This window comes from Vipera berus, assembly GCF_964194415.1.
Source record: "Vipera berus genome assembly, chromosome: Z".
Lineage (NCBI taxonomy): Eukaryota > Metazoa > Chordata > Lepidosauria > Squamata > Viperidae > Vipera > Vipera berus.
Window position 1 is genome coordinate 11,238,181 of NC_138205.1, and position 23,548 is coordinate 11,261,728.

The window sequence follows — 23,548 nt, forward strand, 5'->3', positions numbered from 1 at the left end:
ATTTGTCCCATGCACCAGTTATGCTCATTTCTGGACTACAATGCTTGTCATTCATACCTTTGTCACCTCCTGATTGGAAACCGTTTTGTGCTCTAGATGGAACTTTCCTAGAAGAATACTCAGAACTTAAAATGTTTCAGAATGTAACAGTGCTTAGTTTCGGGTACTCCAAAGTCCCCCTGTGTAACATCACTGCTGCACAAGTGACACTGCCTTCCAGTATATTTCCAGAGGCAATTCAAGGTGTTGGTCATCACCATTGAAAGCAGTGCATGGCACCAGGTCAGATTACTTGCAGAACTGACTATTTCAACATTTCTGCTGAATCCTTCAGGAATATTATTACACTGCAGATATCACCTATATTGAGGGCATCTGATGGACCCAAATTTTAATTTTAAAATACGAAATGATTAAAAACTTGTGGGACCATGTACTCTCCTAAGGTTCTGATATTCCACTTGAAATCTTGCGATAATTTGAGCAGGAATGCTGAAATCTCAGCAAATCTTAGGTGAATTTTATCCATGAATATAAAATTAATGGATAAATGTAGGGGCCACCTACAATACTGTTACAAACCACCATGATCCACAGACTCTAGGATGGGAATGATTGCTAAAAAAAGGATGCAGCTGTACCATACAATGTCTCATCTACTTATCCTTTCCTAAAATGCACCTAGGTGTGAAGTTAATATATATCTCATAAAGTAATATAAATTGAGGCTTAAACTTATTCACATATACACATACCCAATTAACAAAAAAGATCAGATAAATTATTCCCTTACTACAATTATTTTTTTCTACTCAGCATCGCAAAAAGGTCTTATTTGCAAAGCTGGAGGCCAAACATAGCTACAATTAAATAATTACTTCACACACATAAACATAGATTGGTGAAGGGGAATTCTCAGTTATCAAAAAACACCACTGCCAGATTTCCCAGAAGTGATTCTTGTTAACAGTCTTTGTTGAGCAGAAAAAAGTGCTTTACTGCATAAGCCTTCACCTGTGGTATTTCACTTTCATAAATGATGCTCTGAAAAACTGCTTTCTTCTTCTCTTTTGTTTCACTACTGTTTTTTTTAAATTTTCGACTTGTTTCAATTGGGGATTTGAGGGCAATTTAGGACAGATGCCTTTTAGAACAAAGTAAGATTCAGAAAACAGACAATGAACTACAGACTGGCTGGATCTAAAGACTATTGACAGATCAGTGTTGCTATTCAGAAACTCCACAATGAAGATGTGACTTTGACTCAGTGGTGACTGAGCAAAACCTAGGCTAACCTTAGACGTTTTTTTTTTCCTTTTAAAATCAGACAGAACAATCAACAAGATTAAGGGAACTGAAATTCTCCCAAGTCATTTCCCATGAGACTTACTCAGCATTTCCAGGCACAAGGGGGAAAAAAAAAACAAAAATGGATCTGAAAAACTGAACAGTTCAGCAAACTCAGTACTCCAAAAGGGAAAACACCATTTAAAGACAACAAAATTGCCTTGTTTTAACAGAATAACAGAATTGGAAGGGACCTTGGAGGTCTTCTAGTCCAACCCCCTCAAGGAGCAAACTCTATTCCATTTCAAACCAATAGTTGTCTAAACTCGACTTAAAAACCTCCCGTATTGGAGCACCCACAAATTCTAGAGGCAAGCTGTTCCACTGACTAATTGTTCTAACTATCAGAAAATTTCTCCTTAGTTCTAGGCTGCTTCTCTCCTTGATTAGTTTCCATCCATTTTAGAAGCAGAGGAATTCAGCGCTGCTTCCAATGAGATTGATCAGGAAATTTAAGAGACAAACTATTATTTCTTCTCTTGCAAGCCTAAAATATACCAGTCAAACTTTGGCATAAAAAGGACAAAGGTATTATAGAGAGCCAAATCTGGAAAATCCAGTTGTGTGTGAAAATGATACCTGTCAAACAGTATCGAATATGACAATACTGTATTCAACAGTACTGAATATAGACAGGGCCATTCACATTCCTCTGACATCATCAACGTAACCCTTGTAACAAGCCCCCCCCAAAAACACACACAAAAAATTCTTTGCATGAGCAACAACATCGGGTATGGAAGTGTGCTTTCCACAACTTCTGAAGAAGCTTCCAAGTACCTGTTCATCCCTCAATGTTCTTCTACCAGCAAGACACTCAAAAACAAGCAGCACCTGGTTCTTTTACCAAACAAGGCACTTGCAACCAGTAATTTTTCTCCATTGCAAGATTACTGAGAATTCATTCTCCCTCCCACCAAAGGGAACCTTACCTTCAACCACATCTGCGCGAGGGTTGGTTGTCTTGTCAGAAGCAGGCTCGGCTGCTTCAGTGGCCAAGGAAGTGGTTATTCGGGAGAAATCACTGGCACCCTCACTGCGGCTCGTTTCAGGCACACTTTCTCTGGAACTGAAGCGGACGCAAGAACTCGAGCGGGAGCTAAGATCCGGGCTAGTGTCAGACAGGCCTGGGATATCATCAATTTTAGTGGGGGTAACCATAAACCGGACAGAAGCCATCTTGGCAACAAAGATGGCAGAGAGAACAAAAACAAAAACAAAAAAACCCAACCCTTTTCCTTGATCAGTTTAACCTCAAGTCACCTCAAGTTGTAAGAGGAAGATCATTCAGAAAAGTAGATGCGCCAACAATGTTATCCAATACTCTCTCACAAGGAAGATTCATGTCTACCGTGGATTCACAAACTCCTTCCGACAGCGTGCTATTTTGACATCAATGCTTATTGGGTGTATTTTTAGAAATACAGCCTAAGATTGAGTGAAGGCAATATTCCATGATTTTGCAGGTTAATGTTTCACAAATGATTACGCTGAAGATTTCCATGCATCAGGCAAATAGGTCAGTTTTCTGTTCTTAAGGATAGCCTAAAGGTCAAAAAAGAAAGACGCTTGCAATTTTTATCTGTCAAAGGGACACAATGCAATAATTCCAGCTTTACTATACGTCTGTGAAAACAGCCACACAGAACCTGCTCAGCGTTTCGGTTAAGCAAATGCCTTTTATCTCAGCGAAATGCAACAGGGGGAAAAAAGGCAAAGATCTGCAAGGTATGCCAAAACGCTAGAAAGTCTATAGTGAATGTCAGGTTATATAATTCACTTTTTTCCCATGATGAATGCTAGGGGAAAAAAAATTCTTTGCAAATGTCCCTTATGATTCTGGTGCAGAAAAAGACAAGAGAGAGAGGGAGACAAAAGTGGGGTGGTTTTTTTCAAACCGAAGAGGAAAAATGTCAAATTCCAGTGCAAGAACTTAAACAACAGAAGGCAAAGTTATCTCTTAAGGTGCAACATCAAGAACTCTGCAAACTTCCAGTTGTTTTTGAAGATCTTGGTAGAAGGAGATAACCTTTAGATGAGCCTAGTGCAAGGAAACTGTCATTCCTCCTCAAATTGTAGGATTCTGTAGAAAAAAAAAACAGTGAATATATATATCAAAAAGTCTATCACACAAAATTGTACTGAGACACTGAATCCTCTGTAAAATGTCACTAACCCAATGTAGTCCTTGACTTACAACAGTTCATTTAGCGGCCGTTCAGTTACAATAGCACTGAAAAAATTGAGTTATGACCATTTTTCACACTTAGAACTGTTGCGACATCCCTATGATCACATGATCAAATTCAGACAGTTGGCAACTGAGTGATATTTATGATGGTTGCAGTGTCCAAGTGCCATGCGATCACCTTTTGCGATCTTCTGACAAGCAAAGTCAATAGGGAAGCCAGATTCACTTAACAACCATGTTACTAACTTAACAACGGCAGTGATTCACTTAACAACCATGGCAAGAATGGTTTGTAAAATGGAGTAAAAACTCAATTAACTGTCTCACTGAACAACAGAAAATTTAGGTTCAACTGTGGTTGTAAGTCAAGGACTGCCTGTATTATCAGTTGCTTGCTTGCCCAGCACCTTTTAAGGAAAATATTTGTAACTCAGGGTTGAAATGAGGGGTCCTTGGTGTGGTACGAAAGATCCTAAAATGGGGCAAAAGTCACATAATAATAATAATAATAATAATAATAATAATAATAATAATAATAATAATAATAATAATAATAATAATAATAATAATAATAATAATAATAATATATAAAGTTGGAAGGGACCTTGGAGGTCATCTAGTCCAACCCCCTGCTCAGGCAGGAAACCCTATACCATTTCAGGCAAATGGCTGTCCAGTCTCTTCTTAAAAACCTCCAGTGTTGGAGCATTCACCACCTCTGGAGGCAGGTTGTTCCACCGGTTAATTGTTCTAACTGTCAGGAAGTTTCTCCTTAGTTCTAGGTTGCTTCTCTCCTTGACTAGTTTCCATCCGTTGCTTCTTGTCCTGCTTTCAGGTGCTTTGGAGAATAGCTTGACTCCCTCTTCTTTGTGGTAGCCCCTGAGATATTGGAACACTGCTATCATGTCACCCCTCACCCTTCTCTTCATTAAACTACACATACCCAATTCCAGCAACCGTTCCCTATATGTTTTAGCCTCCAGCCCCCTAATCATCTTGGTTGCTCTTCTCTGTACCCTTTCTAGAGTTTCACTTAGCAACAGATACGTGAGGCTCAATTGTGGCCGTTAAGTCTAGGACTATCTAAACTGGGTGGTGTGTTATATCCTAAGAGGGAGAAAGGACCATTTCAAAACTATTACTGCAGGAGAGTTCACCGAAAAGCTAGGAACACACATATCCAGGTCTCCCACCCACAGAATGGCAGCAATAATGCCATTACGAGCCCACAGATTCTTGCTAGCAAAAGATTTTTGGGGGGTGGGGGGGTGGAAAGAGCTTTAGAGGCAAATCAAGTGGTGGTGAGAAAGCCCACCCCAATGCACCCAGACCTCTGCAGACAAGATAATGAGGCAAAGCGGACCAACTCACTCACACACCCCAACTGGACCCTCAAGCTGAGGACCCACAGACCAATACAAAGGGGGGGCAGGGGCTATAGCCTTCAAGCCCCCCCCCTCCCCGTCCTAAGCAGGGGGGGTCTGGCTCCTCCATACCTCAAACTGCAGGGTTCTTCAAACTTGGCCCTTTTATGACTCATGGACTTCAACTCCCAGAATTCCTCACCCAGTGTGCCTGGCTGAGGAATTCTGGGAGTTGAAGTCCATGAGTCATCAAAGGGCCGAGTTTGAAGACCCCTGCCTCAAAGCCACACACAAACACACATACGCACACCCTCCGCGTGAGCCGCAGAGGGAAAGAGCGTGCAAGAAACTCTCGGGGGGGGGGGGGGAAGAACGAACGAGGATACAGGTGGGAAGGCGACAGCGCGCGTGCGCCGTCCTCTCGCTCTTTCTCTTCTTCCTCCCCCCCTCCCCGTCCTCCTCCCGCTCGAGCGCCACACGTCCTTTGATGTGTAGCCCCCCCCCCGCGAAAGCGGCCGTTGCTTGTTTACCTGCGGCGCGCGGCGAAGCGGGTTTCCCCCCCACACACACACACACACGCCAACGGTCCCAAAAAAAAAAAAGGGGGGTCTCGCTCGCGCACGCGTTCTCAAGACCTTTCGCCGTCTTGTTGGTTGGGCCGTCTTAAGCTCGACTGGGCGGCCGGCCGGCCGGCGCGCGCAGCACGCAGCACAGCTTCCCCGCACGCACGCTGGTACTGCCGCTCTCTCAGATGCTGGGAAAGGAGTGGGAGGAGGGAAAGCCGACTCTCCTTAAGTGTCCTCATCCTCTCCTCTTTCCAATGAATGCTATTTCCCCCCCCCCCGGCGCCGCCGCTTTTGGGGTGTTTTTTTTTTTTTTTGGCCACGCAAGCGCAGAAAGAAAGAGCGGTTACTGTTGCTGGGCTTTTTTTTCCCCTCCCTTCAGAGAAGCGCGCGAAAGCGAGGGAGGTGGGAGGGCGGGTTTGGAACCCTTTGGAGAGCGGAGGGGGGCGCGAAAGAGAAGGGGATGCTATAAACGCGCGAGGGTTGCTGGGGGATGTAGTTTCCTTAGAATGAGGGGGGGCTTTCTTACCTCCAAGAATATGTGGCTGAAAGAAATTATAACGACAGGAGGGACTAGTGCAGGGGTTAGGCAACCTCGGCTCTTTTATGACTCATGGACTTCAACTCCCAGAATTCCTGAGTCAGCATAGCTGACTCAGGAATTCTGGGAGTTGAAGTCCATGAGTCATAAAAGAGCCGAGGTTGCCTACCCCCGGACTAGTGAGACCTCGGGAAAAGTTGGACGAGCAACTCATGACTGAGAGCAACCTCTTTTGGTCGGCTTAGCCCCCTTCCTCCAAATAGCCACACATAGGATTCACAACTTTATTGTATGACTTCTAAGGCATCCTTAAGCAAAGTCTGGGGCAATCTTGGCTTTTCTGCGATGCTACGTTTGGCCAGACCTGGTTCCTCCTTGGATGGAGAATACTGCAAAATCTCAGGGCTGGAAACTTATATTAGAAATGGGGTGTGTGTGTGTGTGTGTGTGTGTGTGTGTGTGTAGAAATCCCCAGAATGGAGCCATGGCAAATGACATCTACATTATTACCTACATGTCACTAGGAGCAGAGCTGAAGATTAGTTTTTATGGCAGTGTTTCCTGCCTGAGCAGGGGGTTGGACTAGATGACCTCCAAGGTCCCTTCCAACTACTACTACTACTACTACTACTACTTATTATTATTATTATTATTATTATTATTATTATTATTATTATTATTATTATTATTATTATTATTATTATATCTTGGCATCTTGGCTAAGCTTTTCTGGCTGGGGAATTCTGGGAGTTGAAGTCTTCACCCCCCACCCCCCCCATGGCTTGAAAGGCTACAGGCACATTATAGTGTGCAAAGAAATGCAATGATACTGCAGCGTAATGTGTGTGATCATTACACGCAGTGATATTGTAGAATAATGCATAGCAGGCATTGCAGCAATGCAATATTACAAAGCATTTAGCTTGAAGTGGTTAATTATATGTTGTAATATCACAGCCCTTCAAAAGAAAGGAAAGGCCATGGTAGCTTTGAGGGCATGTGTCCCATAGCGGTCCATGCATCTGGGAAGCCTGCAAGCAATATTAGGAGACCAATAGCTCTTTTCCATACTTGCTTCTGAGTCACTGGTGATTATTTAGGGCACATGAGATATTCCAAAAATATACCACCCAAAATTAGTGGTCAGTGTCACGGAGGGTCTGATGTTAGTCTTAATTCCTTTCTAAAGCCGTCAAAATTGTTGGCATCACAATGGAAGACTCTGTTGTGGCATTTTTCATTCTGTGCAAGGAAGCCCTTCCTTTTCACCCATCCCAAATAATTCCACCATTAACTTCTGTTTTGCCTTCTTTCCCCTTCTCGAAACCTTCTAGGAGAAGAAAATCATATTTAACTTTATTAAATTAAATAAAATGAATAAATCAGAATTGAATTTGCTTCCCAACACTGTAAGAGGAAATCTACTGGCCAGTCTGTCCCCGCTCAGCTTTTTCTAGTTCTTGACCAAAATTATTGGATCCTTTTGGTGGTAAGACTGTTAAACTGACACAAAAAAGGAAAGCAATTTTGAATACATTTGGAAAGGATTCAGTGTAGGGTGTCTGAATCATCTCCGCATAGGCCAGCCTGAGTCATAGTCCAGCTTATATTATAAATGGACAGGTCAAGTTTAATAAATGGTTTTCTCCATGAAGCTTAAGGGAGTTTGCTATTCTGTTTTTCCCCCTATATCAGGTGTCAAACTGTGGGCCCGCAGGCCAGATGCGTCATGCCAAAACCGTGCCCACCCCACTGCCGGTAATGGGGAAAAAGTCGCAATACGTTGCAACACGTCACGTGATGTTGCGAGTTTGACACCCCTGCCCTATATTATACTGAGAGATACTAGTTTGAGCCCAAGGACCTGAAACAGTCTTCTTAAGACTAGTCCTGCATGATGACCAGTTGCACCAATTGTTCCTCCTGCAACTACTAAGCAGCTGAAGGGTGTTGGGGGAAAGATAAAAGTGATACGCCTTTTTTTCATATCTGTGGAAAACCTCCTGCTTGAGGTTTCACACTCCAAAGTTATCCAACCATACTTTGGTTCTGCATAATATCCAATCCTGGCATGCCACCCCAAATATACTTGCATGGATTCTCCCTGCTTGGAGACACAAATTGTTCCCCATTTTCTACACACCTCCGGTCAGCAAAAAAAAAGCTGCATCAGACTGAGTAGCACAGAAGTGCTAGATGCTGATTCAGCCTTGCTTAATTCATGTGAGCCTCCGCTCTGCTCGAAATCTAACGGCAGCAGCCCTTCTATTTATTGTCTGTCTTCATCCCCACTCTTAACTGCGGTTTCAGCAGCAGGATATGAACATGAGACATTTTAAATAGCGGTCTTTGGCTTAGATCAGCCTTTTCCACCCCCAGTTTGAGGCAGGAAGTGGAAACTCAAGCAATACAAGAACAAAACAGAATGCATAACAAGTCTCTTCAGTATTCTGCATCCATGTGATGTCAGACAACTGGCAGTAGAAAATGACCACCTGCTGTATAGTTGTCTTGTATGGTTGATCACCCTTTCTCCAAGAGCATTAAAATTTTCAACAATTATGCTGCAATAAATATGTCCAAGATACAGGGTGAGGAGAGTGGCAATCTTGTGATAAAAAAAACAGGTGAGCGAAGTTTTTTGGGTTCTCAACTATGGCACAAGTCTCACCTGTAACCAACAGAAATGAAACCTTAAGCAGCCATCTTACATGGCTGCTCTAATCTGTTGGGGAGACCCTAAGCAGCCAGCAAAATTCAAATTGCTAAAAAAAAACCAACACCCTGCATTACATGGTTACTATTGGCATAGTTTATGAACTGGGACAATTTAGGCACTTTTCTGCTTACTTGCAAGAATATCTTCAAGCATCCCAATCCCAGGAAAGGGCAATAGACTTTGTGTCTGATTCTCATTTACCCATCCAAACCTATTCTATTTGGCAACTCTTGCTTGTTGGCAACTTTTCAGAGCTGAAGAGCACTATTAAATTTCTCTTTAGTTTTCTGTTTGTTCACTGAATCTAGTTTCTCACCCCCTGGATCATCTTTGTACCTTTTGTTGAAATTTGCTTTGATTCCTCTGAATCTTAAAATGTAGTACCCAGAACTGAATTCAAAGTGTGGGGGTGTCCAACCAATGCAGAATGAAGATAAATTATTACTTATGATTTGGAAAGTATACTTCCCTTGAAAGAGCCTAAGATATTTGCCTTATTTGCATCACTATACTGCCGAGTCACATAGTGTATTTTAACTCAGATTGTTTAATTCAGATTGCTGCAGTGACAGTGTTTAGAATGCCGTATTTCAGGCTAATTCTGCCAACTGCCAGCAGTTCAATCCTGACCAGCTCAAGATGGACTCAGCTTTCCATCCTTCTGAGATCAATAAAATGAGGAGCCAGAGGACTGTAAAGTACTGTGAAGCAGTGTATAAGTCTAAATACCATTGCTATTGTTTATGATGAACTGCTATTCTAAAACCTTTTTCCTAAATGTTATTACCAAGCCCCATCCTGTAATTATGCATTTGTTGTCTGTTTCTCAGATGGATGACTTTGCATTTGTCTGTTCAATTTCATTGTTATTTTTAAGCCATTTTAAAAAAAAAATTATAAGTACATTTTGGATTTTCCCCACAGATCATTATTTATCCCATCCAATTTTGTAATATTAGTATATTTGATAAGCTTTTTCCATACCCAAAATAAAAAATATTGAAAAAAAAATAGAGCTAAGGAAGGAAGACAGAACCTTATAGTACCCCACTCAATATTTCCCTACAGTTTGATGAGAAACTGTCAATGAGTGTGATTTTCAAGTCAGCATCAATCCACTTGTTGTGCCACATAGCCAAAAGTTAGCTGGCTAGCTTAAGAACTAAAAGAATCACCCACTCAAAATACAAGTCACTTTTTTCCAGTGTTACTGATATTGATAGCCCTACCATGCTAAAAAAAAAAAAAGCTATCCTCCGGAAAATATGACACAGACCCATCATGCTAAAGAAGCAGAACAATGGAAAATCTCACTTTATTTCCAGAACTACATAGCCAGAAAAACGTGAATACAATATAATTTTGTCTTGCTTGCTTGCAGGATCTCATTCATTCCTCTTCCACAGAACGCAAAGGGAATTGAGTCAAGTTTGAAAAACATCGGCAAAGAACGCAACAATGTGGACGGCAGATTGGCAGGTATTCTTCGCCTTCATGGGCTTCTTCAAAGCTGCTCTCAAAGCTTATCTCGCCGCCTTTGTAACTCGGGAGCAGGAGGGAAGCACATTTAAACAACAGGCCGAGGCTGCTGGGTCATCAGGACACCGAAGCGTTTTTTGATGGTGATCCTATGTCGAGAATATTTGTCATCAGGAGAGAAGCGGGCAGGATGGGCTGAGCATGTTGGCTGGCCGGACGGATCCACCTTCTACAAAGCCGGGGAGGCAAAACAGAACCGTGTGTCAATTTCATGAAGATGATGTATTAACTTGAAATCAACATATTTCATCTTAAAATCATGCAGGCCCCCAACCTCTCAGACGAAATAGCTGTATGAGCATAACTTATTGAAAGCTCACTGGAACGCATCCAGAACATCTGCAGAGTATTAGAAGACCATGAAAAAACAATGCTGAGATGCTCAGTAACCTGCATGAGGATTGTGCTGCAATGCTTCTCTTTAATTTAGAAAAGTATTTATTTATTTTATTTTTTTTTATTTTAATTCCATTTATATCCCGCCCTTCTCCGAAGACTCAGGGCGGCTTACAAGCTTAGCAGTAGCCTTCATTCTATGTATATGCCTGCTTATTAGGGCTTTCACACACACACCCAAGCGGCATTATTACAAAGTCAGCTTAATTGCCCCCAACAATCTGGGTCCTCATTTTACCTACCTCGGAAGGATGGAAGGCTGAGTCAACCTTGAGCCTGGTGGGATGCGAACCTGCACTAATTGCAGGCAGCTGGTGTTACTTAAGGAGGCATTAGCCCACTGCTCCACCAAGGCTATTCAGCCACCAAGCAACTGACCTCGAAAGCAAATTGGAAAATGTTAAAAGTCTCCCTGCAGTTCTCTCTGGAGTCTTTATTTTCACTTGCAAACACACACGGATCCAGCTCTGGGAAAAGGTCATGTGTCCATTGGTGTTTGACTGATACCACTAGCATCCATCAAATGTGCTTTCTTATCAAAAACAGGTCTAACATTAGACAACCAATGACCCCATGGGGTCATCGTTTCAGAAATATTTCCTTACCAGATTCCTCAATGTCTTCAACAATGACAGAGCTTCTAATGCACTGCCTTCACTGGAAAAGTTAGGATTCATTCAGAGATGTATCTGCCTTGAAAATAGCACATGTTGAACTGAGAGATCTGTGCTGGGTTATTTTTTTGCAGATGTTTCATTACCCAAACTGGGTGACATCATCAATGCTAGATTTTCAGCGCCAGCACAGATAATGTTACCTAGTTGGATAATGAAACAACTGCAAGAAAACAGCCAAGCTCAGAGGGAGCACCAAGGACCCCTCAATTCAACCCTAAGCTACAAATATTCTCTATTGGCACTATGTTGAACTGTATAGCACAGGGGTCCCCACACCCTGATCCACAATCCTATATCGGTCCGCAGCCTGTTGGGAACCCAGCCATACAAGCAGCAGATGAACAAAGCTTCATCTGCACATGGGCAGGATCTAGGTTGTGCATGCAAAACCATCCCTCCCAGCACCGCTCCATGGAGCCAGAAAAGATGGGAGCCACTGATATACGCGTACCACAATCAAACATCAGCACAGGACATATTTTATGACATTTTGTATTGTGTCATAAGGATATTGTTTGTGTCATAAAAACCTTTATAACATTTGCAAAATTTCAATTCCACAGGAGTCTTGAGTCCTAGATTAAATTTGCAGACGACACCAAGATGGCAGGAATAGCCAATACTCCAGAAGATAGGCTTAAGATACAGAAGGATTACTCAAACACTGGGCACTATCTAACAAAATGAAATTCAATGGTGAAAAAAGTAAGGTTCTACATTTAGGCAGGAAAAATCAAAGGCACAGGTATAGTATAGGTGGTACCTTGCTCAATAGTAGTAACTGTGAGAGGGATCTCGGAGTCCTAGTAGACAATCACTTCAATATGAGCCAGCAGTGTGCTGCAGCTGCCAAAAAAGCCAACACAGTGCTAGGCTGCATTAACAGAGGGATAGAATCAAGATCAAGTGAAGTACTAATACCACTTTACAATGCTTTGGTAAGGCCACACCTGGAATACTGCATCCAGTTTTGGTCACCACGATGTAAAAAAGATGTCGAGACTCTAGAAAGGGTACAGAGAAGAGCAACAAAGATGATTAGGGGGCTGGAGGCTAAAACATATAGGGAACCGTTGCTGGAATTGGGTATGTGTAGTTTAACGAAGAGAAGAGTGAGGGGTGACATGATAGCAGTGTTCCAATATCTCAGGGGCTGCCACAAAGAAGAGGGAGTCAAGCTATTCTCCAAAGCATCTGAAAGCAGGACAAGAAGCAACGGATGGAAACTAGTCAAGGAGAGAAGCAACCTAGAACTAAGGAGAAACTTCCTGACAGTTAGAACAATTAACCAGTGGAACAACCTGCCTCCAGTGGTGGTGAATGCTCCAACACTGGAGGTTTTTAAGAAGAGACTGGACAGCCATTTGCCTGAAATGGTATAAGGTTTCCTGCCTGAGCAGGGGGTTGGACTAGATGACCTCCAAGGTCCCTTCCAACTTAATAATAATAATAATAATAATAATAATAATAATAATAATAATAATAATAATAATAATAATGATAATGATAATAATGATAATAATATGGATGCATTATATAAATTAGCCTATTTGAAGTAGTTTGTTTCAGAAATTGTTGTCCTATGGTTTCCTAACATTTTGCCCAATTAAAGGATATGGGAAAGACTTTTGGTGGTATTGAGAATCTAATGTGGTGATTAAAATACTACTGGTATTTCAAATGACCTTTGCCCAGACCTTTGGAGAAGACAACTGATGTTCCTTTCTTCCCCTCTCTTTGTCTCTGGGTTTACTTTCGTTGCCATCATTTTTCTTTTGGCTTGTACTGTTTTGTAGAGTTATTTTCCACTTCTCTGTTTTAAATATTTTAACAATTGTAAACCATCCATAGCTGCCAGGAGTTGGGAAGCATATAAATTTTAAAAAATTATTGTATTATTATATACCCTACAATGTGAAATCACAGCTGCAAGTCTTTAGCTGGTGTTTGGCCTTCATACATATCACGTTCTTTCCCAAAACCTAGGATGTTGTAATATACTGTATTTTCCGGTGTATAAGACTTTTAACCCATGAAAATCATCTCAAAAGTCGGGGGGTCGTCTTATACGCCCAGTCGTCTTATACGCCGGAAAATACGGTATGTGTGGATCCAAGTAGTGCGGCCTTTCGCAATTGACACATAGAAATTTGGTCAATGTGCGCAATTTCTAAGGGCCATCCAAGATTTTTTGGTCTGGCACTAAGTGTGCCGATAACTATTGGGACCAACATGGCCAGCTTATGCTATAATTTTTCAATTTTTATTTTCAAATCTTGTTACTTTGTGATCCTCCCCAACTCTTTGTCTTCTCTTCTACTATCCTCTGGTACTGTCACATCAATGATCCACATTTTCTTCTTTTCAACCACAGTTAAATATCAGTTTGTGTTTGGCTTTATTAATAAATTATAAATTATTATTGGTGCCTCTTTTGCAAGCCTTAATATCACAAAACAAACAGCTGTATGGCTCTAACCACTGAGTTGCATATTTGTGCTTTCAATCTCTTTTTATCAGTTTTGCTTTAGGAGGTGTGAAAAATTCTATAAGATACAGTAAATGAATATTCCATTCCCAAATCTAGATAACGATCCCATTCTAACTTTTTTCACACCGGTTTCTATATTTCCCAGTTTTTCTTCTCCAGGCTAAAGACCTGGAAGAGCCCAAGAATTAATTATCCTAGTTTTAAACTGAACAAAAAATATTCCCATATTAAATTCTGCAAATCCAGCTGCATATGGAGATCATTCTCTCCACCTCCCTTTACTTCCCAAAAGATGATTAAGAGAAATACTATGGAAAGAAAATTGTGTTTGCAGCCACACCAGATGCATGAAGATTAGCTACAGGATATCAAAAAAATAAAACAGGCCAACCATTCAGACAAATCGCTAAATGGCCATGGGAATTATATTTCCATGGCTTTTTATATTGGTCATCGTATTATATAATCACATTAATGTTTTCAATATCTGTATTTGTGCATTTGATATTTATGTCACTGTTCACCGCCCTGAGTCCTTAGGGAGAAGGGTGGCATACAAATCAAATAAATAAATAAATAAATAAAATATTGGTCACCATATTGTATAATCATGTTGGTAACAATATTATAGAAAAGAGGTAGAGATTCTGGAAAGAGGGTAGAAAAGAGCAAAAAAGATGATTAGAGGCCCGGAGGCTAAAACATATGAAGAACAGTTGCAGGAATTGGATTGATCCAGTTTAATGAAAAGCAGGACTAGAGGTGACATGACAGTAGTTTTCCAATATCTGAGGGGCTGCCACAAAGAAGAAGCGGGGTCAACCTACTTTCCAAAGCACCAGAAGGCAGGACAAGAAGCAATGGACGGAAAGAAATCAAGGAGAGAAGCAACCTAGAACGAAAGAGAAATTTCCTGATAGAACAATTAACCAGTGGAACAACCTGCCTGCAGAAGTTGTGCATGCTCCATCTGGAGGCTTTCCAAAAGAGACTTGAGCTTGTAGTTATTTTATAAGAGTTAAAGTGCGATAGATTTAATAGTTTTGTTGTTTGCATAAGGTAGACTATGATGGTTTGTATTTTTATACCCTGTATTGAGCTCTGGGAAGTCGGGGAGGGGGGAGGGGGAGGGGAGGGAGGTGTTGGGGAGGGTTGGGGAGAGGGGAGGGGGTTGGGAGGGGTTTTGTCTTTTTAAAAAAATGTATTGTAAAACTTTTCAATAATAAAAAAAGAGACTGGACAACCATTTGTCTAAAATGGTCCAGAGTAGACTCTATGGCTGGCTCAGGAATTCTGGGAGTTGAAGTCCACGAGTCATAAAAGAGCCAAGGTTGCTCTAGGGCAGGGGTAGGCAACCTCGGCTCTTTTATGACTCATGGACTTCAACTCCCAGAATTCCTGAGTCAGCATAGCTGACTCAGGAATTCTGGGAGTTGAAGTCCATGAGTCATAAAAGAGCCGAGGTTGCCTACCCCTGCTCTAGGGTCTCCTGCTTGAGCGGAGGGGTTGGACTAGAAGACCTCCGAGGTCCCTTCCAACTCGTGCTATTCTGTCCTTTTCTGTTCCAAACAAGTCTTACCTTGAGAGTGTAGATTCTCTCCCCTTGTTCATTGATGTAGTACTGCAGAAACATTGTGACCAAGCTGCAACCGCAAAGCCGCTGAGTTTACAGGTTTATTTATTATGAAAAAAACGCAGTTCTTCTTCTGCTACTCCGCACACGCACGTGCGTGCCACCACTTCCGGGATACCGCTCCACTTTAATCTTCCAAAGAAGAACCGCCCAAGAAACAGAGCATTCTGGGTCTTGTCGTTTTATTCGTCTGAAGCTCGACGAATCACGTCACTGTCTGGCTCGCAGTGCTCTCCTGGAGTCTCTTCCCTCAATGAATTCTGGGAACGGTAGTCGTTCTTCTCCGCGCAAGCCTTATTTCAGGGGTCTTCAAACTTGGCCCTTTTATGACTTGTGGACTTCAACTCCCAGAATTCCTTTGCTGGCTGAGGAATTCTGGGAGTTGAAGTCCACAAGTCATAAAAGGGCCAAGTTTGAAGACCCCTGCCTTATTTTGTCGAAAGCATTGTCACTGAGGATGTGGGGGCTTTTTTGGGGGAGGTTTTCGTTCAGGTTTTCGTTTGATTTTCTTAGAAAACACAGTTTGCCGCATTAATTAAAAAAGCAAGTTGCGTAACAAGCAACAACTGCCACTGCAAAAACTTATCGATGACCTCAAAACATCTAATTTGTGACAGCTCATTGTTTGATCAAAGAGAGGAGAAGAACATCACATTTCCAAACAGTTAAATGAAAGAAATCTTAGATCACTCTCCAGCTCACCTTTCTTGCCCTGTTGTAGAATAAAGCTGGAACACGTCTAGAAATCAATTTTCTCTTGGGCGTCACCAAAAACCAGCACCCCATTTCCATTGTGTAACCTGGGAGCAAATCCTCTCAGAGGAGGGTTTATTGGCTTTTTCTCCAAACTACATTTCTCAAAATTCTGTTAATAGAGGCCATATGACAGTTAAAACAGTTTGAAACTGGTTTACATTGTGTCAGTCGAGGCTGCCCTCAAGGGGATAACATGTGCCTACAATTCACTGCCCCATGTCAGAAGAGACATCATGTATCAAACTGCGCCTCACAAACACCCCCTTGCTGTTTCAATTTTGGTAAACTGGACTTAGATCATATTTGGGGGAAGGTATGTAACTTCATAGGGCTCCCGTGTGATTTGTTTTTTTTTAAAGGTCTCAGCTAAAGGAAGGATTGTCAGCTGACCCAAAAGTAATTTCTAAAACTTGCTTCTCTACCTTCATAAGAGCTGTGTTGTGTACAGGCAACATCAGGCATGAATCTTAATCATGGAACCCAGTAGGTTATTGTAACCTATTCCTGTTTACAGGTTAATTGGGGTTTTTATTTTTTAGGGATTGATTTAATCTTTTTTAATTGGTTTTAACTTTTGTATCGATCTTTCTTTTAAATACCCTGTAAACTGCCCTGAGTCCTTCGGGAAAGGGCGGTATATAAATCCAATAAAATAAATAAATAAATAAATAAATAAATAAATAAATAAATAAATAAAAGACCTAAGACAGACATGTCAAACACAAGGCCTGGGGGTTGGATCCGGCCCGCGAAGTGGTTTCATGTGGCCCGCGAAGCCTTGGCCCTGGCCCAGAGACCCTCCTTCTGCCAGAGACCCTCAGATCTGTCCCACTCCTGCCCAGGCCTCCATAGGCACCCTTGATGCGAACGATGTAGAGCTGGCCACGCCCACCCAGTAGGCCATACGCACTCTGGCCACGCTCATCCAGTAGGCCACGCCCACCCTGGCCATACCCACCCGGCCCCTTGAGGGCAACCGCAATGCTGATGCGGCCCTCAATGAAATTGAGTTTGACACCCCTGACCTAAGAGATAAACATCCTTAGAAAGTATTGTTGAGATGGAATAGAACGTTCCTTCTCGCAGAAGGAACCATGTCATCTGAAAGTATTTTCCATTCCATTTTCCCTTCTGGGACGCTCGCAGTCGGTGTTGGCAGGGGGGCAGAGATCGACCTTGAGACCTCTCATTTGTGGAGTTCCTCAGGGATCGGTTCTCTCGCCTCTCCTGTTCAACATCTATATGAAGCCGCTGGGTGAGATCATTCGTGGTTTTGGAGTTGGGTATCATCAATATGCTGATGATACCCAGCTTTTTATTTCGACCCCAAACCACCCCAGTGATGCCCTCGATGTGATGTCCCGCTGCCTGGAGGTGGTCCGGGTCTGGATGGGGAGGAACAGGCTTCGACTCAACCCTGACAAGACTGAGTGGCTGTTCGTGCCGGCATCCCGGGAAATTCTGATTATTCCATCTTTGTCCATGGGGGGTGAGCTATTACCCCCCGTAGATAGGGCACGCAACTTGGGGGTCCTTCTAGATTCACAGCTCTCTTTAGAAGAGCATATCGGAGCTGTGACTAGGGGGGCCTTTGCCCAGGTTCGCCTGGTGCGCCATTGCGACCCTATCTAGACCGGGATGCCTTGCGTACAGTCACTCATGCGCTCGTGACTTCTCGTCTAGACTACTGTAATGCTCTCTACATGGGGCTGCCCTTGAAGTCCACTCGGAGGCTCCAACTGATGCAAAATGCAGCCGCGCGAGTTGTGCTGGTGGTTTCCCGATACTCCCATGCTACACCTTTGCTCCGCGAGCTGCATTGGCTGCCGGTTGCCCTCCGGGTGAGATTCAAGGTGTTAGTAATGACTTACAAAGCCCTACATGGCATGGGTCCGGATTACCTACGGCAACACCTGCGGCCGGCGTCAACTTCCCTCCGTCCAGTGCGCTCCCACAGAGAGGGCCTCTTCAGGGTGCCTCCGATCAAAGAATGCCGATTGGTGGCCCCCGGGGGGGGCGTTCTCTGTGTGCGCGCCAGACCTATGGAACCGCTTGCCGGTTGAGCTCCGGACGGCCCCCGACCTTCGCTCCTTCCGGCGCGACTTAAAAACATATCTATTCGAGCAGTCTGACCTGGTCTGATGGGTTAGGGTTGGGGTTTTAATATGTTTTAATACTGTTTTAAACTGGGCTAAATATTTAATCATTTTTTTAACTTTTGTATTCCACTTTTTTATATTTATTGCCCTGTACACCGCCCTGAGTCCTTCGGGAGAAGGGCGGTATAAAAATATAATAAATAAATAAATAAATTATGTTCACACAATGGAATATTATACATGATAAATACAGAGCCACTGTATGAAAATTCAGGTCGGATCTGCAGGTAGAACTTTAAACTTCCTCCCCCTTATTAGAACCACCAAGACATCCAAGTTCTGGAACCGTTATTCAACCTTTGCACCTAGAGTCAAGTCAACAATGAACGATCTTCTTGGAAACCAGATGCTGGCCTCATGAATTTCCCAGAAGACCCAGCATCCAATCCACTTCCACTAATGCTGTTACAGCAGGACCTCTCAGAGACCAAAGGGCTGTCAGTTTTCTTGGCCAGCTCAATTTGCTAAAGATTCTTTCTCCTGTAGGATCATGACCTCCCAGAATCATACCCAGGCCCCTGGCCTCTCATCCTGCCCCCCAAATGTTCCTTCACTGCTCCTGCCAGCTTTTCCTGGGGCTGCTTTACTGGTGACCTCAGCTGACACCCCAGGAAGCAAGCTGATCATCAAACTGAAACGTGAAGGACCACTTATGGGAGGCAGTGAGGAGCTGCCCCGAACTCAGACTTTCTTCCTGACAGGGATGCCATTAGGTTGGGCCACCCACCGCCGGGATGGGCCAGGTGGTCCCGGCATCCGCACTGTGTTATTGACGAAAGCTGGTGAGGAGCCAGGTGGTCGGAAAACCAGAGCACCTGAGGCTGTCCCATCTGCACAAGGGTCACCTTCCAGTGACACCTCTTTTGCTTGTACCTCCAAGGGAGTTTATGAGAATTACCGGCGCTGGCAACGCTACAAGGCTTTGGCAAGGCGCCATTTCCCAGCCACACCTGATGCAGAAGCTCTTGCTTGTTTTTTCATGTGAGGATCCTGGTGGGCAAGATCCATAGGTTGGAAGGCTGATCTTGTCTTGGGAAGATAAGGAGATATAGACAGGGTTCAGCCAATATGCCAAATCCTAGGGGAATGTATTAGATTTTTGATTTAGCTTGCTGGGTGAACCCAGCTATATAGTAGACATCATGGTTTAGTGACTTCTGATAAACCATGGTATTGAGCAATATATGAACCTAGACTATGAAATGGGACTAGAGACACTTAAAATTAAATTATCCCTCACTGGGACAAAATGCCAAGTTTAGAACAAATCCTGTTTTTCAAAAAATACTCAGTTCAACCCATTAGAAAAATAGACTCAAGGGAGGGAAATGGCTTGGCCCAAAGCAATGTGACTTTGGTAGCAAACTAAGAACTGGTTAGCTCCAAATCTCAAATTGTGAAGGCTGAATGTAAAGTTAGCGAGTCAGATTTACAGAGATTTTCATTTTACCTCCACAGCAAGAGGTCCATCTAAAATTTCAGATCTATGAGTTTAAGGATAGACAACCGGTAGCTGTTTGTTTCTTTGATTAATTTATATTCCACCTTTCTCCTTCAGCATCCAAGCGCCATCAGTAGTAATCTTGCCTTCAGATTTATCCTCCCAACAATTCTATGAGGTATCCTGGTCTCAGAGATGTTGCTTTGTTCATCACAGGACATATTTACTTATGGTTAACTGAATAATCATGGGTGATCTTTCATTCCTCCAGACCATAAAATAATCATATAGCCTGGAGCAGTAAATACATGGTTGTCTAGTTTATGTTTAACACAACCAACATCTACCCCAGAGTCAATAGGTTTTGTATCAGAGTCGATATTTAAACCTGAATTTCTAGTCTCACCACTATTCTAAGGTAGGCTGTATAAATTCAGGCTACAGCTACATTGCTAAATATGCTTGTGTCAAATATTTGTGTAATGTCAAGAAACAAAGCAGAATCAAAATTAAAATCAGCACCACCACCCCCAAAAAAAAGTTTCTAAAAATTCTGGCACAAAATAAACCCACTCTTAGGTGCTGCAAAGTTATATTCTGCTTTTCCTCATAGGGCAGTCTTAGTACAATCTGTTGCTAACTTCCCCCTCATCTTTTCCCTAACGGTTTTTTTAAGTGCCTCTCAAAATGTTGGTTTCTTTGCCCCTTGCTACTCTCTTCTTGTTTTGTGCACTTAAATCAATTACACTTCTATCACAGCGCTGTAACCACTGAGCCACACTATTGGAGAGCCCAAGAAGATGAGAAGGTACTCTGAGGGGGTCTTGAAGATGAGGGCTTGAGGAAGGAATGGTGGGGGGTGGGGGATGGAAAGTTGTAAGTCATGTGGTGGGAGATGCTACAATGGGCAATGGTACCTTATTACGGTGAAGACGGCTGTTCAGAATTGAGAAATCTTGTTGATACACAATATTGCCATCCTGCCCTACAGCCCCGTCCTCCGTTCACTGGCCCGCCTTCGTCCCAACATGACCCTAGAGGATGGGATCCCTCGTGCTGTGCAGGAATGGGAGCACAGCAGCAATTTTGAACGCATGATCTTCTATGAAATGGCAGAAAAGTGAGAATTGGCTCCAAGTGTCCCTTTTAGTATCCCCCGAGGCCCTCAGTGTATGTTACGCATATCTGGTGTGGGTTTAAGATGCTTGACCCCCCCCCTACTCAGTCTTCTTCATCTCCATCCTTTCCCAGGTTCATGGAATTTGAAGCCGAAGAAGAACAGCAGATCCAAAAGATCAAACTCTTGGCCACCTGTTCCCAGTTCCAAAACCCAGTCCCCAAACCCACCAAGCCAACAATGTCCCCCGTCCCTGAGTCTGGACATCAGCAAGGTACTGTCTATCCATCATCAGCTGTTTGAGCAAAGGGTTTATTCACTCAGGGAAGCCGCTCGGAGAATTACCCAGGGTCAGTCAACAAGAGGCATGATGGGAAAATAAGGGGCCCTGTTTGCAGTGAGACTCCTTTGTTTTCCCCTTGCCCTGTGAGGTGGGTTCATGGGTAATGTAGTTGGCTTGATTTGGAATGACAGCTAGTCCTTGATTTATGACCGGTCACTTAGTGGCCATTCTGCAAAGTTACAACAGACCTCACAAAAGATATTTATGACCCAGGTCCAAAATTGCAATAGCTGACTCCCTCCCCCCCACCCCACGGTCATGTGACTGCATTTTGGGCACCTGGCAGCCAGACAACATTTATGGCCGTTCCCCATATCCTGTGGTCATGCCCACCACAACTTATAACATTTTTGCGGACAACCTGTCCTGACTTCTAGTTTTGGGCAAAATCGCTCCATAACAAACAATGGGTTTGCTCTGCAACCATCGTGCTCACTTAACAACAGCCACAAAAAAAGGCAGTGAAAACAGCTCCAGTCACATACAGTAGCAACCTACCTTACAACCATCATGACTTAATGATCCTAATGGGCAGGTTATAAACTGAGGACTACCTGTAGTATGTATGAATCCAAGCAATGTCATTGGTAAAACGTGGTTGTATGATGAAACTACAGATAGTCCTTTACTTACAACCATTTGTTTAGTGACTGTTTGAAGTCACAACAGCACTGAAAAAGCGGACTTACATTTTTCACACTGTTGCAGCATCTCCATGGCTCAAAAACAGTAACTGCAAGAGGGACCTTGGAGTCCTAGTGGATGATCACTTAAATATGAGCCAGCAGTGTGTTGTGGCAGCAGACAAAAAAGCTAACACAATCCTTGGTTGGTAAAAATTGGGTATGAGAAAAAAAGGACTAGGGGGGACATGATAGCAGTATTCCAGTATTTGAGGGTCCGTTTGTCCAGTCAGACAAATAGATGTCCAGATGGTATAGGGTCTCCCACTTGAGCAGGCGGTTGGATTAGAAGATTAGAACGCAAAGCCAATGGAGAAGGTAGATTCATTTAAGAACCGTGTTATAGCTTAACAACTGCAAGAAACTATATCCAGAAAGATTGTAAATAGGGGCAAAACTCAACTTAACAAGCGTCTTGCTTAGCAACAGAAATTCTGGCTTAATTGTGGGCGCAAATTGAGGAATACCTGTACATGTGGATTATAAACCTGCCAGCTACAACAAAAGCAAATTAATAATAATAATAATAATAATAATAATAATAATAATAATAATAATAATAATAATAATATGTTATTATTAATAAAAGCTAAAGTAAACCATAGTTTAGTACCATATGCAAGCACCAGGTCTCCAAATAACCACTAGGTGACGCCATTTTCCATATTGTATTGCTGCTGTCTGGTGGTTACCCAGATTGCTGCAGTTCAAAGATGGTAGGTAGCTTTATTGGGCCCACCCATTAATTATGTTTCTAGCAGGGAATGCTTAAAGCATTCCCTGCTAGAAAGTATCTGAATTTAAGAGCAGAGTAGGACTTCAGTGCATATATAGGCATGAGGACTATTAGCTTGTTTCAGTGTTTCTGATTACAAACCAGGCTTTAGTCTCCATGCTTTCATGGATATGTGTTTATACTGTAGTGCTCCACTTTGCAATCCTGGGGAAAAAATTGTATTCTCTAAGTGATGTGTTTGGGATATATAAAGTGTGCTCACCAGCCTCCTTTCCAACTCACTTCTCTTTTTAATACCATACAAGGAATCTGAAATAATCCCTAATTCTGAGCTGCAGCAGTGCGCAAAGCGTAAGAATTCCAGAGATGTTAAAAATGCTGTTGCAAAAGCACAGCAGCAGCTAGCACATATTGGACCAAAAGTCATTATGCCAATGGAACACATTGTGTGTACATGTGGGAATTGTGTAAAGTTGCTTCTATCAACCTGAGTTATGGGAGGACACTAGATAGGGACTCGTCGTTAGAATCTTGGCTCCTGTGTGTCTCTGCTTCCCAACACTGCTATGGCTGCTATGAGTTTAAGCTAGTATGCCTTTTTCGTGTACAATAAATTAGTACAAAGCCAGACCTGTCTTTGCCTAGCCTACTCTAACCCAATTCCCTCTGGATGTAGTGGGACTGCAACTCCCAGGATTCTCAGTGAGAATTGGGAATTCCCACCATATTCAGATGCTATAGATCAGGGCTTTTCAACCAGTGGTACGGGTACCACCTGTGGTACATTGGCACCTGGCAGGTGGTACACAGCCATCCTAGAAAAGTGGTAGCGGGGGAGGGGAATGAGCTGAA

General features: G+C 42.8%; 2 protein-coding genes across 8 annotated transcripts in view; both read right to left on the reverse strand.

Annotated features, from left to right (window-relative positions):
• LOC308677654 (solute carrier family 12 member 6) overlaps positions 1 to 5,995 on the reverse strand; it is a 61,407-nt gene extending 55,412 nt beyond the window's left edge. For 4 of the 5 annotated variants that reach the window (XM_081344265.1, XM_081344264.1, XM_081344263.1 and 1 more), the window contains exons 1-2: positions 5,538 to 5,995; positions 2,280 to 3,430 (exon numbers count right to left, since the gene is read on the reverse strand). In XM_081344265.1, the coding sequence (XP_081200391.1) occupies positions 2,280 to 2,526 (247 nt within the window). In that variant the 5' untranslated portion in view covers positions 2,527 to 3,430; positions 5,538 to 5,995. Of the gene's footprint in view, positions 1 to 2,279; positions 3,431 to 5,537 lie in introns of those variants that run through there. The other variant, XM_081344267.1, reaches the window with a different exon arrangement.
• Positions 5,996 to 9,536: 3,541 nt separating this feature from the next.
• On the reverse strand, positions 9,537 to 15,577 carry LOC308677676 (H/ACA ribonucleoprotein complex subunit 3). Of its 3 annotated transcripts, none has more exons than XM_081344291.1 (2): positions 15,408 to 15,577; positions 9,537 to 10,433 (listed from the first exon to the last, which is right to left on the reverse strand). In XM_081344291.1, the coding sequence occupies exons 1-2, from the start codon at positions 15,459 to 15,461 to the stop codon at positions 10,293 to 10,295; spliced, it is 195 nt and encodes a 64-aa protein (XP_081200417.1). In that variant the 5' UTR covers positions 15,462 to 15,577; the 3' UTR covers positions 9,537 to 10,292. The 3 variants fall into 3 exon arrangements, 1 of the variants encoding a protein (XP_081200417.1); XR_014028545.1 differs by lacking the exon at positions 15,408 to 15,577 and adding an exon at positions 12,101 to 12,186 and having other exon boundaries at positions 10,314 to 10,433; XR_014028546.1 differs by lacking the exon at positions 15,408 to 15,577 and adding an exon at positions 11,868 to 11,934 and having other exon boundaries at positions 10,350 to 10,433.
• Positions 15,578 to 23,548: the final 7,971 nt, after the last annotated feature.

Bases quoted from the DNA above. Each gene is read 5' to 3' on its own strand.
- LOC308677676 (XM_081344291.1), bottom strand. From the start codon at position 15,461: ATGTTTCTGCAGTACTACATCAATGAACAAGGGGAGAGAATCTACACT. The intron at 10,434-15,407 runs GTAAGACTTGTT...CCGGCTTTGTAG, and splicing joins AGAGAATCTACACTCTCAAG to AAGGTGGATCCGTCCGGCCA.